The following is a 15,128-nucleotide window of genomic DNA, read 5'->3' as shown; positions in this document are numbered from 1 at the left end:
GTACAGTCATTGACAGCGGCATGTAAATTTCAGCACTTAACGCACGGAGGTAGGCTGAGGCACCATTGCCAGAGGTTACCTGCTGAGAGTCTTTGGATGTAGCACCCCACACCTTGCTTGGCTCACCTTAGTCCTGACCCTGTTTATATATCCATCCTTTTGTGTAAACCTTGCAGTTTTGAAGAAAATAATTCTAATGGAATGCGTAGTGGGAATAAATACTTTTCTTTAAATATGTACATTTTGCCTCTCATTTTGAAAACCTTTTGGTAATGAGATGTCCAATAAATTCACAGTAAAATTTTTTTTCTTTTAAGCAAATTATAATGTGACCTTTTTTCTTTCTCTAGACATGTATGGAGGTATTAGAAGCCTTGTGTGATGGTAGCCTAGGAGACTGTAAAGAAGCTGCTGAAGTTTATAGAGCAAATTGTCATAAGCTTTTCCCTTACGCTTTGGCTTTCATGCCTCCTGGATATGAAGAGGATATGAAGATCACAGTTAATGGAGATAGTTCTGCAGAAACTGAAGAACTGGCCAATGAAATTTGAACATCATTAAACAAGCAAACGGAATGACTTTGGACCATATCTAGTGTATAATATTTTTGTCACGCACCTGCTGCATTGCTCTAACTTACACAGAATGAGAAGAGTAAATGTTCTTGCCTTCAAATAGTGTTTTACGTTTTTTATCCTGCTGAAAAAGTATATATAAAATATCTAACATATTACAGGATATAGGTTCAGTTTCTTAAAAAATTAAAAGCTGCTAAAATTGAGGGGTTAAAAAAAGATACCTTATCCTATTCCTACCTACCCACCCATGTTTTTAAACTAATTTATATAAAATCTGGAGGCTGTTACAGCTAACAAAGCAGGTGTGTGGCAGAAATATTACTTTAAATTTGTCTTGTGAGATTTTACTATATCTCAGACAGCATAAATGCTGTTTTAGCACTGGATTCTTTCACTGAGCACAAAGAGTTGTTGGGGCTTTAGCATCTAACTGATTTTGTTACGGGGTTGATTATGACCATAGGAAGTATGCAATGTGAATCACTATTTACAGAGAAACCTACAACAGATGCTTGATGTTGTAGGAGCGGGGACATATAGATACCAAGCAGAATTATAAGAAAACCTAGAGGGTGTTCAATACGCTTGTTGTGTTTCCAAAATTCACTGTACATGATCAGTTTGGTGTTCTTGTACCACAGTTTTTAACTGAAGGAACCAGTTGGAACAATCTCAATTCTAACTAAAACTTGAAGAACTAAAATAACAATGCAAACCTTTCAGCATTGTTTTGGCCAAACTTGTTAAAACTGTAATGCAAGAACCAAATGCACTGTGATGTGGCACCAACCAATTAGCAAGCATGAACTTTTCACCCAAGAGTGAAAAAAGAAAATCTACCATGGCTTGAAGTTAAAGAGCAGAACTCCTGACTACCATTCTATGACTGATCAAGAGACTAATAGTTAAAAACCTCAGCAGGCCTTGTTCACGATATGCAGAAAAAAATGTGCTGCAGTTTAGATACCTCTGGAATTTTTCCACAGTGTCACAGGTTTGTAATACTTGAAGCCCTACATTTCTAAGAATATATTTCTTGCTCAGTTGTTTCAGGCAAGCCCAAGACTTTGTAATTTTTAAAGGGCCCAAGATTTCTTTCTTTCTTTCTTTCTTTTTTTTTTTTTTCAATAACAGACCAGCTTCTTTTTCCTGCAGTTACAGATGTAATTTCCTTTTTGTTGTCAAACATAAGGTACCAAATATGATGCAATAAATTGTTTTGAAAAACAGTTGTGTGAATATTTCAACTAATATGTGTTGGGCTTCTGTGAAAATACACAGGTGGAAACAGAGGTGCAAGCCAGAGGCAGTGTAATGTGCTGTAAGGCTAGTTCAGATGGGAACTTTTTGGAATGGACTTAGTGTTGGTGTCAGGGAAATTCCATTGAGCAAGCATAGTGCTGTTCCTGCATTAAGATTTCCTTGAGGGCTAGGATGGCAGCAGGTACTATGAATATAATTAGCAATTTGAAAGGAAAAGTGAGAACTGCTATTTTGTTTGAGAAAATGAGCCTTAAAATTTTAAACCCAAACACTGAGAACTAGCCATAGGCTCTGTATTCTCATTGCATTTTCAAGATCTCAGCAAATAAGGATATTAAGTAAAATGAATCGATTGTATATATAATTGACCTTTTTGTGGTACTTTTAGTTTATAGAAAGTATATTCTAAAGGGAATTTTCAGGAGACCTGATCCTTTTACTGATTGAACAGTTGTGCTAAACTCAGCATTTCATAGTACATGACCTGCATTCCACATCCCAGTCTAGTAATTTAGTGGTGTAAAAACAAGTACAGACTGGACTCTAGTGCTTTCTTATGTTTATCAACTGGCCCTGTCTCAGGAACATCTTAACAGATGGCAAAAACAAAAACAAAACTTTTTCACCTTCTCCTATGAGTGGCAACTGAAGTTCTTCTTGTTGGTAAAGAACACTAGTGCTACCTCTGCCACTAATGAGGTGTTTGGAGGAGGCACCAGCCATAAAGTAGGGGGTGTATGTGTGAATCATGTTTTAAACTCTACTGTATATTGAAACAAAATTCTTATATTTGTCTTGACAATGTTCGAATGATGTAGATTGTCTTAGAATGAATATTCATAAGTACTAAGAACTCTTGATGCAGAGGCCACCCATGAGGAGCTCAATTCCTAACATGTATATTGTATTCCAAACCAATTTTACTGGAACTATTAAATAAATATTTTATTTTCTTTCAGGTTTACATGCTAGTGGATACATTGTCTGGTCTCAGAGGATATTGACAGAGGTTCATTTTATGTCCAGACATCACCCCTAAAACATTGTACTGTGCTATCTTACCCCGGATAGTATGAACTGGATCATCTTACATTTGCCTCATTCATTCTATTCCAAATGATGCTGTGGGGGAAAACAGGGTTAGGAAAAAAAGGAGGGGGGGAAATGCAGTGATGATGTAATCTAAACAAGTGCCTTATGTTTATTGCTAAGAACTGGTGTTATCAACCCTTTTGAAAAGAAAGGGTCCCTTGACCTGTATTAACATAGGAGAAGTAAAGTTCTTTTTGTTTTTCTTTATGTTTACTACTCTTGTCATTTCTCATTTAAAAACTAAAATCTGACTATCAGGTTAGTTTTGCTCAGCTTTAATTCGATAGTTGAGTCTTTCGCATTTTCAGCATTTTTCTGTACCTATTTATTATGCACAAGAATAAAGGTGATCTAATAGCATGACTGAGAGGAATCCCGATACTAGTGAATAGCTTTCCTGTGGGTTTTATCACGCCCTTGTTTTTCACAGTGTTGTTTGTACTCCATGATATATTGCTGTTAGAGCTGTGAAATGAAAGCTGTGACTATAAGAAGAGGCCAGGAAAATGTGGTCTAGATCAGGTAGGTCTAGATCATTTATCTAAATTTGTGATAAATGCAGGGAAGTCTCTTATACACCATTTCTAGGAATATTTCAGCTACCACATGTAGCATCTGTTCGGGAAAAGTTTGAAAGTGAAGTGTTGGATTTTCTTACAGGATATGTATATATTGTCTTAATATTTACCAGCCTTAAACTTTGAAATTACTCTTGCTAAGAATTCAAGGAAAGACTGAGCTTTCCAGTGGAAGGTAGTCTTGTTCTACCTGTGTTCCACCTCTTAAGTTACAGGCAAGGTTTCTTGATACCATCCTGCTGACATCTGAACTTTGCTAAATCCACTGCCAAATCTACATGAAAAATTCCCATGAAGTGGCCGTGCGGCCCCATAGGGGGCTGAACCTTTCAAGTTTTGTTCCAGTTTTGATGGTTGGAAATCTCACAACTTGTAGCAATAAAACATTTTTGGAAATGGTTATTCTCTGTTGAATTGCACTTTCAGTATGCTCCTACTAGAGGGATGTTGGTAGTGTGCAGGAGGTTCTGGAGAAAAGAATGCTCTCACTTTGATGAAGCAGATTATTGGGTACACACTTTAGGTTACACAGCCTAACACTGCTGCCTCCATCAGGACATACCCTCCCTTATGGTGATGGAACAATGGGCAGAAGGAAAGGGAAGCAGTGTGTTGTAGGAGAGAGTTTTCCAGCCTCTTGGTTTACCCAGCTGGCCTTTGAAGTGATGACATCTTGGGATTATAGCCAAAGAAAGAAAAATTGGTACTATTTAAATTAGAACTTACTGAACTGTCAATTATAGATAAACTTGGAATTTTAATCCTCAGTGCTATTAGGGTTCTGTGTGCAAGAAATAGAATACACTTTGTTTCAAGGCTTCTTGTAACAAAAGTAATACTTGGCAATCTAATAAGATTGTAATTATAGTTCTTACATTTTTTAATACACATTTTTTGGTGTCTAAAGAGTGTTTTATTTCATACAACTGGTATAGTTCTCTTTAACTGAAGAAAAAAAAAAATTGATGGTGATGGGAAATTTCCTATCTGTGTTATAAAGAATTCTGCTGTTGCTTAAATCCTCAACTTGGCCTCAATAAGTATAATGTTTCAGAAACAACATAGGAGTGGAGAGAGTTTTTGAATATATTCTGGATCCCGCGGTCTGCTTTCAGCTGATAATTAAATTTGCCTTCTATATTTAGTTCCTGTGAATTGTCTAAGTCTCCATACCATTTTTTGGCTGTCTTTCCAATCTACCATAGTTTTCTAGCATTGAGCTTTGATAAACCTGCCATTTGTTTACTTTGATCTGCAGGTTTATCAAGTCCATTGTCTAGTGACTGATGCCTTACCACGACTGGTCTAGGTACTGGGTTTTCTAAAGTATTCTTCTAAAACTCTTAGTGTTTCTTAATAGTGAATAACTAAGCTAAACACCTCTCATCTCTCTTTTGAACTGTTAATATTTGCCTTTGAATAGTCCTACTATTGGCTGACATCGTCCATTTCTCATAGTATTTTTTAGTGACCTGCTAGGATGCTTGTTTCTTAGAGAAATATCTAATTACAATGTCAAATGAGTATTAATGTAAAGCCATTTTTAATGTGATGTATGAAATCTTAAGAATTTACACTGCGTACATTTTAGGGTAGTGACTCAGTACATAGTTGATATTCAAATCTTTGTGAAATTTGCTATGAATATTGGCCTACAGATGGTAGACAATAGCAATAAAGCACTATTAACTTTCAGGTCATTTGCTGCAAAGGCTGAAAGAGTTTTTTTTAATCTATTGATTTAGAATATTCCCATTTTTCTTCCCTTTGGCCCTGTCTGTTGGTCTTCAGAGATTTCCTCGGAATACCACAGATCCATTTTACTTTATGTTGAATGAATTTCTCACGTCTAATTTTTGGTTTTCTTCCTATAGTTTGTCAGAGGAGTGGTTGTGACTGGCCTTGTAGGAAGCAGATGACTGAAGGACCATCCTCTTTCTCAGTTGCCTGTTCATTGTGGCATTAGTTGGCAGTGACTCATCCGTCATGTCTTTAGCAACCAGCCAGTCAGGTAACGATCATGTGCAGTGGAATTAAGTGACTTCAAAGATTGTCACTCAGTAGTTTTTCTTTCTTTCAAACAGTACAGGGAGGCTCGTAACACAAACCACTTAACCTTTAAGGCTCTGTTTTCTGCGTGGTAGTTAGTTCAGTTGCTCAGTCATGTTTGACTCTGCGACCACATGGATCATAGTATCTCCACTTTCAATCATTACAAGTAAGGAGAGACACTAGGTGGAGGTCTGTAGTAGTTATTTCTAAACACTTGACCCATAGATAGCCAGTGTTCGTCACAACTGGAATTGTGGTCTAGTTGATCTGATCTACCTAGGGCTGGCAATTGAATCTTTTAAAACTTAATCCTAGTTGTATATTAGAATCCCAGGGGGATTATTTAAAAGCCACAAACCCCAGTGCCCAGGCCCGCCTGCAAAGTTCTAATTTAAATGACCTGGAGCCAGGCCTGGAAATTGGTCTTTTATTTTCTTTCTTTCAAGACTACCCCAGTGATTCTTAAGGTAGACTATTGTGGTTTTTTTTTTTTGAGGAAGTTCAAATATTTTAAAGAGATACAAGCAAAAAGATGAACTTTCCCCCATCTTACGTTAAGGGGAAGAATGTATATTTCGCCTCTTTCCCTCATTCTGCTGCTCTGCTGCCTGAGGTGTGTGGACACTTGGTCACTCAGTTGTGTCTGTTTGAGACCCTCTGGACTGTGTAGCCTACCGGGCTCCTGTGTCCATGGGATTTTCCAGTCACGAATACTGCATTGGTTGCCATTTTCTACTCCAGGAAATCTTCCGGGTTCTGAGATGCTGCTATTCAAAGAAGAAGAAAAAAAGAATCACTTCTACATAGTTTTGTTACATGTCCTGGTGACTTGGCTTCATTTAAGCAGTAATTCCTGTAGATGCATGATGGAGCTTTCTAATGGATGCATACCAAAGCAAAGCACAAAGTCGTTCAAATAAGGATGGGTGGTGGTATTATTCCCTGAGAGTTCATACACTCCTAATACACAAACCTAAGCCTCCAATCAAATATATAGGGTTTTTTTTTTTTCTTCCATAAAGGACTACATTTTCCTTCTTTCTTTTAATGTAAAGTTAACTTTAAAAAATTTTTTATTTTAATTTAAAATTTAAATTTCGGCTACACTGGGTCTTTGTTGTGGCAGCGGGCTTTCTCTAGTTGCGGTGTGCAGGCTTCTCTTGCGGAGCACGGGCTCTAGAGAGCGTTGGCTCAGCAGTCGCAGTGTGTGGGCTCTCCAGCTGTGGCATGCAGTCTTAGTTGCCCTGCAGTATGTGGGCTCTTAGTTCCCTGACCAGGGATCAAAACTCTGCCCTCTGCATTGAAAGGTAGATTCTTAACCCCTGGACCACTGGGCACGTCCCTGCATTTCTATAAATGAATGAATTTCTATTACAGATCTCAGGTATGAGAGGAACCCTGATTCTGTGAGAGACAGAATTAAAATACGGCTTGTTGGTATACAACCTGGTAAGGAGGTTTATGTGCTACAGAATCATATATCAAATTAAAAACTAGTTTATGAGAGTTGTTGAAATAATATTCTGAATAGTTCTCCCAAATTTATCCAACCTAGTAGTTTTCTGTAATGAAATGGCAATTGTTTTATAGACCAGCCCTTATGTGTATCTACTTTATTCCTGATTGGTTAAAGATTTTGATGCATGAGACAAGCTAATACTGTTCATTGTCAATTTTGTGTTTATAGATATGGATGGTTTTCCTTTATCTTAAGTTAAACTTACCTTAAGACAGAACCAAGTTTAAATCCTGGCTCACGTATCTTAGGCAAGATACTAGGAATTCCTAGTTCATACAGTTGTTGGAAGGATTAAGTAACATATTTTATATGTGGTTATCAGAAAGCCTGACATATAAGGATTCATTATAAATATTCATAGGCATTATTTATAAGCATTCATTTTAAGTGTTAGTATTTGCAAAAGGATGTTCCCTTCTGTTTACTTTTCAGCGTTCTATTTGATTATCTCTGTTTATCTCCTGTAGTACACTGGACCAGTATACTCAGGAAATAGTTTATAATCATTTTGTAGATATTAACAGCTCAAATTATGCTTTTTCCCCCTAGTGTTTTACTTTACATGTTCTAGCACTTTGGATTACTTTGCCTTTTCATACAATAGAGAAAACCACCAGTAACACCTCTGTCCTCCCATCATTCTGACATTCATGGAAACTTTTACTAGTATTAGTGAACTTGGCAGATTTCCTGATGCTGCTTTTATAGTTATTTAGAAGATACAAAATAACACCAGTCCCAGTGTCTTTCCTTTCATCCATTCAGTAGTTAGAAAAGGCCTACCACCTCTAGAAACTATGCTTCATACTGGGGATATAGGACATACCTGTTGCTCTCACAGTTTTCACAGGCTAGTGAAGGAGACGGGCAAATCAAGAAATGATTGCAGCAGCAATATATAAACCCCTAAGAATCAGTACTCATTTCTGTTTGGATGAACTGGGAGAAGCTTAACAGAGTATGTTCCTTGAGCTTGGAGAGATAAAGATGAATTTCATATACAGACAAAAGATAGCGTGTGCCTGAAGGTTCAGATACGTGAAGCATGGTCAAATATTCAGGGACTGTAAAATAGTATGAACAGAATCTGGGAAATAAGGGTGGAGCTCAAGTTAGCAATACTTAGATGGCTACTAAAAGGCTAGATTTGGCTCTATGGGGTCACACAGTCAGACATGACTGAAGTGACTTAGCAGCAGCAGAAGCAAAGGTCAGTTATTGAAGAATTAGGGAAGGAGCATAAGTATTTGAGAAAATTCCACTAGCAATGTGATGGTGGGAGTAGGGAGTGAGATTGGAGGCACCAAGGCTAATCAGAAGACTCAAGCTGAGCTAATACTCCTGTGCCAGGCAATGTAGTAAGCATTTTGTACTGGTTAGCTCATTTAAACCTTAGAAAAGTAGGAGGCAGGTATTGTTCCCATTTAACAGCTTGAGAATCATAATTTTCCACTGGTCACATAGCTTGTGAGTGAGAAAAATAGGCATTCAGGCCCAGGTATGTCTAACAAAGTACTTGCTTCAGATCAGTATAACAACTGGAAAGAAGTGAGGACAGCAGCAGTTGAGTATTAACATGAAGAAGAGAGCCAAGGATACAAGAAATGTTAGGCAGATAGGACCTCCATCAGCGAGCGTCAAAGTTAGCAGTGATGCGCAGGGTTTCGGCAAAAAACAACTATCTTTAACATTATCATTTAACAGGGTCAAGAATTAAGAAGGAGAAATTGAGGGGAAAAGAAAAGTCTTTTCAGACATGAATTTTAGACATGTAACAACGTGTAGTGGGCAGCTAGGTACATGAGTCTAAAACGTACAAGAAAAGTGATTTGAAGGGTGAGCCATGAGTGGTATGACTTGACAAGATTGCTCAAAGAGAATAAAAAAAGGGCAGAGGAAGAGAAGCTAGTAGAAGAACATAGTAGTCAAGGAGCTCGAATTTGAAAATAGTTTTGAGGAATCAAGGGTTTTCAAGGATTGGGGTCAATAAGTTCAAAATCAAGACCGGATAATTCACATCTATCTGTTAACATTTTGGAATAAGTCTGGATATCAAATGTTGGCCAAAATGTTGAAAAACAATAGAGGAACTCTCAGGTATCCTGTCTTAGAGTGTATAGATTGGTATAATCATTATGAGGGCAATATTCATTTACTAAAATGAAACGTGCATAAACCAGCTATTCTGATAGGATACCTGTATCTGTAGATCTAACTCTCGATATAGATCTCTGTGTCTGTAGATATATAGAGATATGCCCTGTAAACATTCCCACACATTTGCCAGAGATACGTGCAAGGATGTTCATTGCAATATTGTTTATAATAATGAAACTTGGAAATAAAATGTAACATAAATGAGTAAATTGTGGTATATTCATTTAATGAAATGCTCTATAATTCAATAAGCTAGCATTAAGTGAATCAAGAATTGCTCTCCAAAACAGGAATGACCCAAAAGCAAAAAGAAGTTAAATGGCATTATATTTCTTATACGTAGAAATTTTGAAATTGCTTCTAAAATTTTTAAGCCAGATAATTCTAAGTATAGCTTATGTGAATATTCACATAAAGTAAAAGTTTAAAAACAGCTTTGGGAATTTTAAACTGTCCAGAACCACTGTCCAGAATTCAGGACAATGGTTCTCTTTAAACAAGGGAAAATCATGTTGGGAAGGTGAGGGTCCTTGAGTTTTTATTTCCTAAAAAACATGTTTGAGATAAACATGGCAAAATGAAGAGTGATGAGGGGCTTCCCTGGTGGCTCAGTGGTAAGGAATCCACCTGCCAATGCGGGAGACACGGTTTCAGTCCCTGGTCCAGGAAGATCTCACAGACTGTGGAGCACCCAAGCCGTGCTCTACAACTATTGACCCGTCCGTGCTCTGCAGCCTGGGAACGACAACGACTGAAGCCTACGAGCCCTAGAGCCCGTGCTCCGCAACAAGAAAACCCACCGCAATGAAAAGCACCTGCTTGCCACAACTAGAGAAAAGCCCAAACAGCAAGGGAGACTCAGTCGGAGGATGTGTAACAATTTTTCCAGAAGAAAAGAGACTCAAATAATATCTAAAACATTGCCCTTTGTAATTTTCAAAGTACTCATTTATTATTTAGTTGCTAAGTCATGTCCTGACTTAGCAACTAAATAATAGTTGCTGAGGTTCGTGACATTGTACAGGAGACAGGGATCAAGACCATTCCCATGGAAAAGAAATGCAGAGAAGCAAAATGACTATCTGGGGAGGCCTTACAAATAGCTGTGAAAAGAAGAGAAGCGAAAAGCAAAGGAGAAAAGGAAAGATATAAGCATCTGAATGCAGAGTTCCAAAGAATAGCAAGAAGAGATAAGAAAGCCTACCTCAGCGATCAATGCAAAGAAATAGAGGAAAAGAACAGAATGGGAAAGACTGGAGATCTCTTCAAGAAAATGAGAGATACCAAGGGAACATTTTATGCAAAGATGGGCTAGATAAAGGACAGAAATGGTCTGGACCTAACAGAAGCAGAAGATATTAAGAAGAGGTGGCAAGAATACACAGAAGAACTGTACAAAAAAGATCCTCACAAACAAGATAATCACGATGGTTTGATCACTCACCTAGAGCCAGACATCCTGGAATGTGAACTCAAGTGGGCCTTAGAAAGCATCACTACAAACAAAGCTAGTGGAGGTGATGGCATTCCAGTTGAGCTATTTCAAATCCTGAAAGATGATGCTGTGAAAGTGCTGCACTCAGTATGCCAGCAAATTTGGAAAACTCAGCAGTGGCCACAGGACTGGAAAAGGTCAGTTTTCATTCCAATCCCAAAGAAAGGCAATGCCAAAGAATGCTCAAACTACCACACAATTGCACTCATCTCACACACTAGTAAAGTAATGCTCAAAATTCTCCAAGCCAGGCTTCAGCAATACGTGAACCGTGAACTTCCAGATGTTCAAGCTGGTTTTAAAAAAGGCAAAGGAACCAGAGATCAAATTGCCAACATCTGGTGGATCATGGAAAAAGCAAGAGAATTCCAGAAACATTTCTATTTCTGCTTTATTGACTATGCCAAAGCCTTTGACTGTGTGGATCACAAGAAACTGTGGAAAATTCTGAAAGAGATGGGAATATCAGATCACCTGACCTGCCTCTTGAGAAACCTATATGCAGGTCAGGAAGCAACAGTTAGAGCTGGACATTGAACAGCAGACTGGTTCCAAATAGGAAAAGGAGTACGTCAAGGCTGTATATTGTCACCCTGCTTATTTAACTTCTATGCAGAGTACATCATGAGAAACGCTGGACTGGAAGAAGCACAAGCTGGAATCAAGATTGCCAGGAGAAATATCAATAACCTCAAATATGCAGATGACACCACCCTTATGGCAGAAAGTGAAGAGGAACTAAAAAGCCTCTTGATGAAAGAGGAGAGTGAAAAAGTTGGCTTAAAGCTCAACATTCAGAAAACGAAGATCATGGCATCTGATTCCATCACTTCATAGGAAATAGATAGGGAAACAAGGGAAACAGTGTCAGACTTCAATTTTGGGGGCTTCAAAATCACTGTAGATGGTGATTGCAGCCATGAAATTAAAAGACCCTTACTCCTTGGAAGGAAAGTTATGACCAACCTAGATAGCATATTAGAAAGCTGAGACATTGACTTTGCCAACAAAAGTCCGTCTAGTGAAGGCTATAGTTTTTCCAGGGGTCATGTATGGATGTGAGAGTTGGACTGTGAAGAAGGCTGAGCGCCGAAGAATTGATGCGTTTGAATTGTGGTGTTGGAGAAGACTCTTGAGAGTCCCTTGGACTGCAAGGAGATCCAACCAGTCCATCGTAACAGAGATCAGTCCTGGGTTTTCACTGGAAGGATTAATGCTGAAGCTGAAACTCCAGTACTTTGGCCACCTCCTGCGAAGTGTTGACTCATTGGAAAAGACTGATGCTGGGAGGGATTAGGGGCAGGAGGAGAAGGGGATGACAGAGGATGAGATGGCTGGATGGCATCACTGACTCGATGGACGTGAGTCTGAGTGAACTCTGGGAGTTGATGATGGACAGGGAGGCCTGGAGTGCTGCGATTCATGGGGTCTCAAATAGTCGGACACGACTGAGCAACTGAACTGAACTGAAGTCATGTCCAACTCTGCCACTGTGGACTGCAACGTGCCAGACTTCCCTATGCTTCACTGTCTCCCAGAGTTTGCTCAAACTCATGTCCGATAAGTTGGTGATGCTATCTAACCATCTCAACTTCTGTTGCCCGCTTCTCCTGCCCTCAGTCTTTCCTAGCATCAGGGTCTTTTCCAGTGAGTCAGCTCTTCGCATCAGGTGGCCAAAGGATCGGAGCTTCAGCATTAGTCCTTCCAATGAATATTCAGTGTTGATTTCCTTTAGGATGAACTGGTTTGATCTCCTTGCAGTCCACGGGACTCTTCAGAAGTCTCCAGCACCACAATTCAAAAGCATCAATTCTTTGCTGCTCAGCCTTCTTTATGGTCCAACTCTCACATCCATACATGACTACTGAAAAAGCCATAACTTTGAATATACAGATCTTTGTCAGCAAAATGATGTCTTTGATACACTGTCTAGGTTTGTCATAGTTTCCTTCAGAGAAGCAGGCATCTTTTCCTTTCATGCCTGTAGTCACCAGTGATTTTGGACCCCAAAGAAATAAAATCTGTCACTGTTCTCACTTTTTCTCCATTTGCCATGAAGTGATGGGACCAGATGCCATGATCTTAGTTTTTTGAATATTGAGTTCTAAGCCAGCTTTCTCACTCTCTCTTTCACCCTTATCAAGAGGCTCTTTAGTTTGTTGCTTTCTGCCATTAGAGTGGTATCATCTGTGTTTCTGAGGTTATTGATATTTCTCCTGGCAGTCTTGATTCCAGCTTCTGCTTCATCCAGCCTGGCATTTCACATGATGTATTCTGCATAGAAGTTAAATAAGCAGGGAGACAATATATAGCCTTGATGTACTCCTTTTCCAGTTTTGAACCAATCAGTTGTTCCATGTCCAGTTCTAACTGTTGTTTCTTGACCTGCCTACAGGTTTCTCAGGAGACAGATAAGGTGGTCTGGTATTCTCCTCTCTCTAAGAATTTTCCAGTTTGTTGTGATCACACAGTCAAAGGCTTTCACATAGTCAATGAAGCAGAAATAGATGTTTTTCTGGAATTCCCTTGCTTTCCCTGATTCAACCAGTGTTGGCAATTTGATCTCTGGTTCCTCTGCCTTTTCTAAACCCAGAAGTTCTAGGTTCACATAATGCTGAAGCCTAGCTTGAAGGATTTTGAGCATGACCTTGTTAGCATGTGAAATGAATGCCATTGTATGGTAGTTTGAACATTCTTGGGCATTGTCTTTTGGGATTGGAGTGAAAACTGGCCTTTTCCCCATCCTTTTCATCATAGGGTATTGAAATGCAAAAGTCAAGAGGTAACTGGAGTAACAGGCAAGTTTGGCCTTCGAGAACAAAGTGCTCATGTGTAGGTATTATTTTCCTTCCTTTATGGATGAAGAGATGTGTCTCAGAGACGTTACATGACTGGCTAAAGAGTATCCAGCTAGTAGTAGAAAGCTGGTTCAATGGACCTGTGTGCATCTTTCCTTGTGTTCCTTCTACCATTGAAATTAGATGTTAGAGCAGAACTTGAGCCCAGGTTTTTCTTTCAAGGCAAACTATAAACTACACAGTATTCCTGGATCACATTATTTTGCTTAAAGAGCTAAAAGTGAAAGTGAAGTCGCTCAGTTGTGTCTGACTCTTTGCGACCCCATGGGCTGTAGCCCACCAGGCTCCTCTGTCCTTGGGATTGTCCAGGCAAGAATACTGGAGTGGGTTGCCGTTTCCTTCTCCAGGGAGTCTTCCTGATCCAGGGATTGAACTCAGGTCTCCTACATTGCAGGCAGACGCTTTAACCTCTGAGCCACCAGGGAAGCCCCTTAAAGAGCTATTACTGAGGTTAAATGCCTTGGGTATTTAGAACTGTCTTAGAAGATAGTTGCTGCCATTTAAAAAAATGGATATTTTTCTAAACTGTGCATTTTTGTACAGTATTTGTTTCTCCTTTTTGCTTTATACAACATATTTTATGTTGACACTGCTTTGTTTCAAACTTAACCTTTTTTCCCCCATAACCCCTTTTTATGTTTGGATTTCCATTCAGTGGGAAGTGAATTTTTAACATAGTGAAGATCAATGTTTAAGATCGTTTACCAGCTCCTCCTTTATTCCTTAAGATCCCTTAAGGCCATTTACCAACTCACCATTTATTCCTTAATTTACATGCAGTGAAAGAAACAACTGCAGTTGCTAAGATACCCATAGTAACCTGGCCAAGAGCTGTAAGGTATAGATGTATTGATTATTAGAGATTGTCAGGCGGTCTTGCTAAAGTATTATGATTAAAAACTGAGATAATTGAGTCTATTTTGTCCTTTCACACCAACTACAATATTATACTTCAAACCAAAGAGTGACTCTTCCTGAATAAAATGAGAAAAAAATTACCACTAGTGAAAAGTAGCATAAACTCACAATTCTAATGTTTGTTACATTTTGTAGTTAGGAAGTCCTTCACAAACTTTGCAAAATCAGTTTCCATAGAGTAGTGGGAAGTGAAGCCAGGGAGGGGTTTGAAAAGAAGATGGAGATGGTTTGGAATAAACAGCTGACTAAAGACAAAAACATTAGTGAACAGTGTTAACCACTGAATTGATTTTGGAAATCATGAAAGTATAGTGATTTTCTGATTGTTTCTAGTACCTCAGCTGAATGGCTCATAGAACGAGGCATGTTACAGGACTGACCGAGAACTGTGAGTTGGATGAGATACAGAGAAGATAAGACGAGGATGAAGGGAAGCGGGCTGAGGGCAGTCATGCCCAGCAAAATACAGTGATGTTCTACAAATGTGTGTTGGAAGAGAGCGGGGAAGGGAACACATGAAGGAGGATTGGAAGCACCAAGTAAAAACCGGTTATGGAAGGAAATGGAATGAAGAATGACCTGGAAGCAAAGGCAGTATTATAGGAACGAAGGTCTTGA

At 38.9% G+C, this 15,128-nt stretch overlaps 1 protein-coding gene across 2 annotated transcripts in view; it reads left to right on the top strand.

The window, feature by feature from the left end:
• The window catches only part of NAA15 (N-alpha-acetyltransferase 15, NatA auxiliary subunit), a 71,366-nt gene extending 68,561 nt beyond the window's left edge, over nt 1-2,805 (top strand). For both annotated transcript variants that reach the window (XM_015101512.4, XM_012097460.5), the window contains exon 20: nt 351-2,805. In XM_015101512.4, coding sequence (XP_014956998.2) covers nt 351-551 — 201 coding nt within the window. In that variant the 3' untranslated portion in view covers nt 552-2,805. The remainder of the gene's footprint in view (nt 1-350) is intronic.
• The last annotated feature ends 12,323 nt before the right edge of the window (nt 2,806-15,128 follow it).

Source organism: Ovis aries, chromosome 17 (genome assembly GCF_016772045.2).
Source record: "Ovis aries strain OAR_USU_Benz2616 breed Rambouillet chromosome 17, ARS-UI_Ramb_v3.0, whole genome shotgun sequence".
Classification (NCBI taxonomy): domain Eukaryota; kingdom Metazoa; phylum Chordata; class Mammalia; order Artiodactyla; family Bovidae; genus Ovis; species Ovis aries.
Note: the sequence above shows the minus strand (reverse complement) of the source record. Positions and strands in the feature narration are given on the sequence as shown.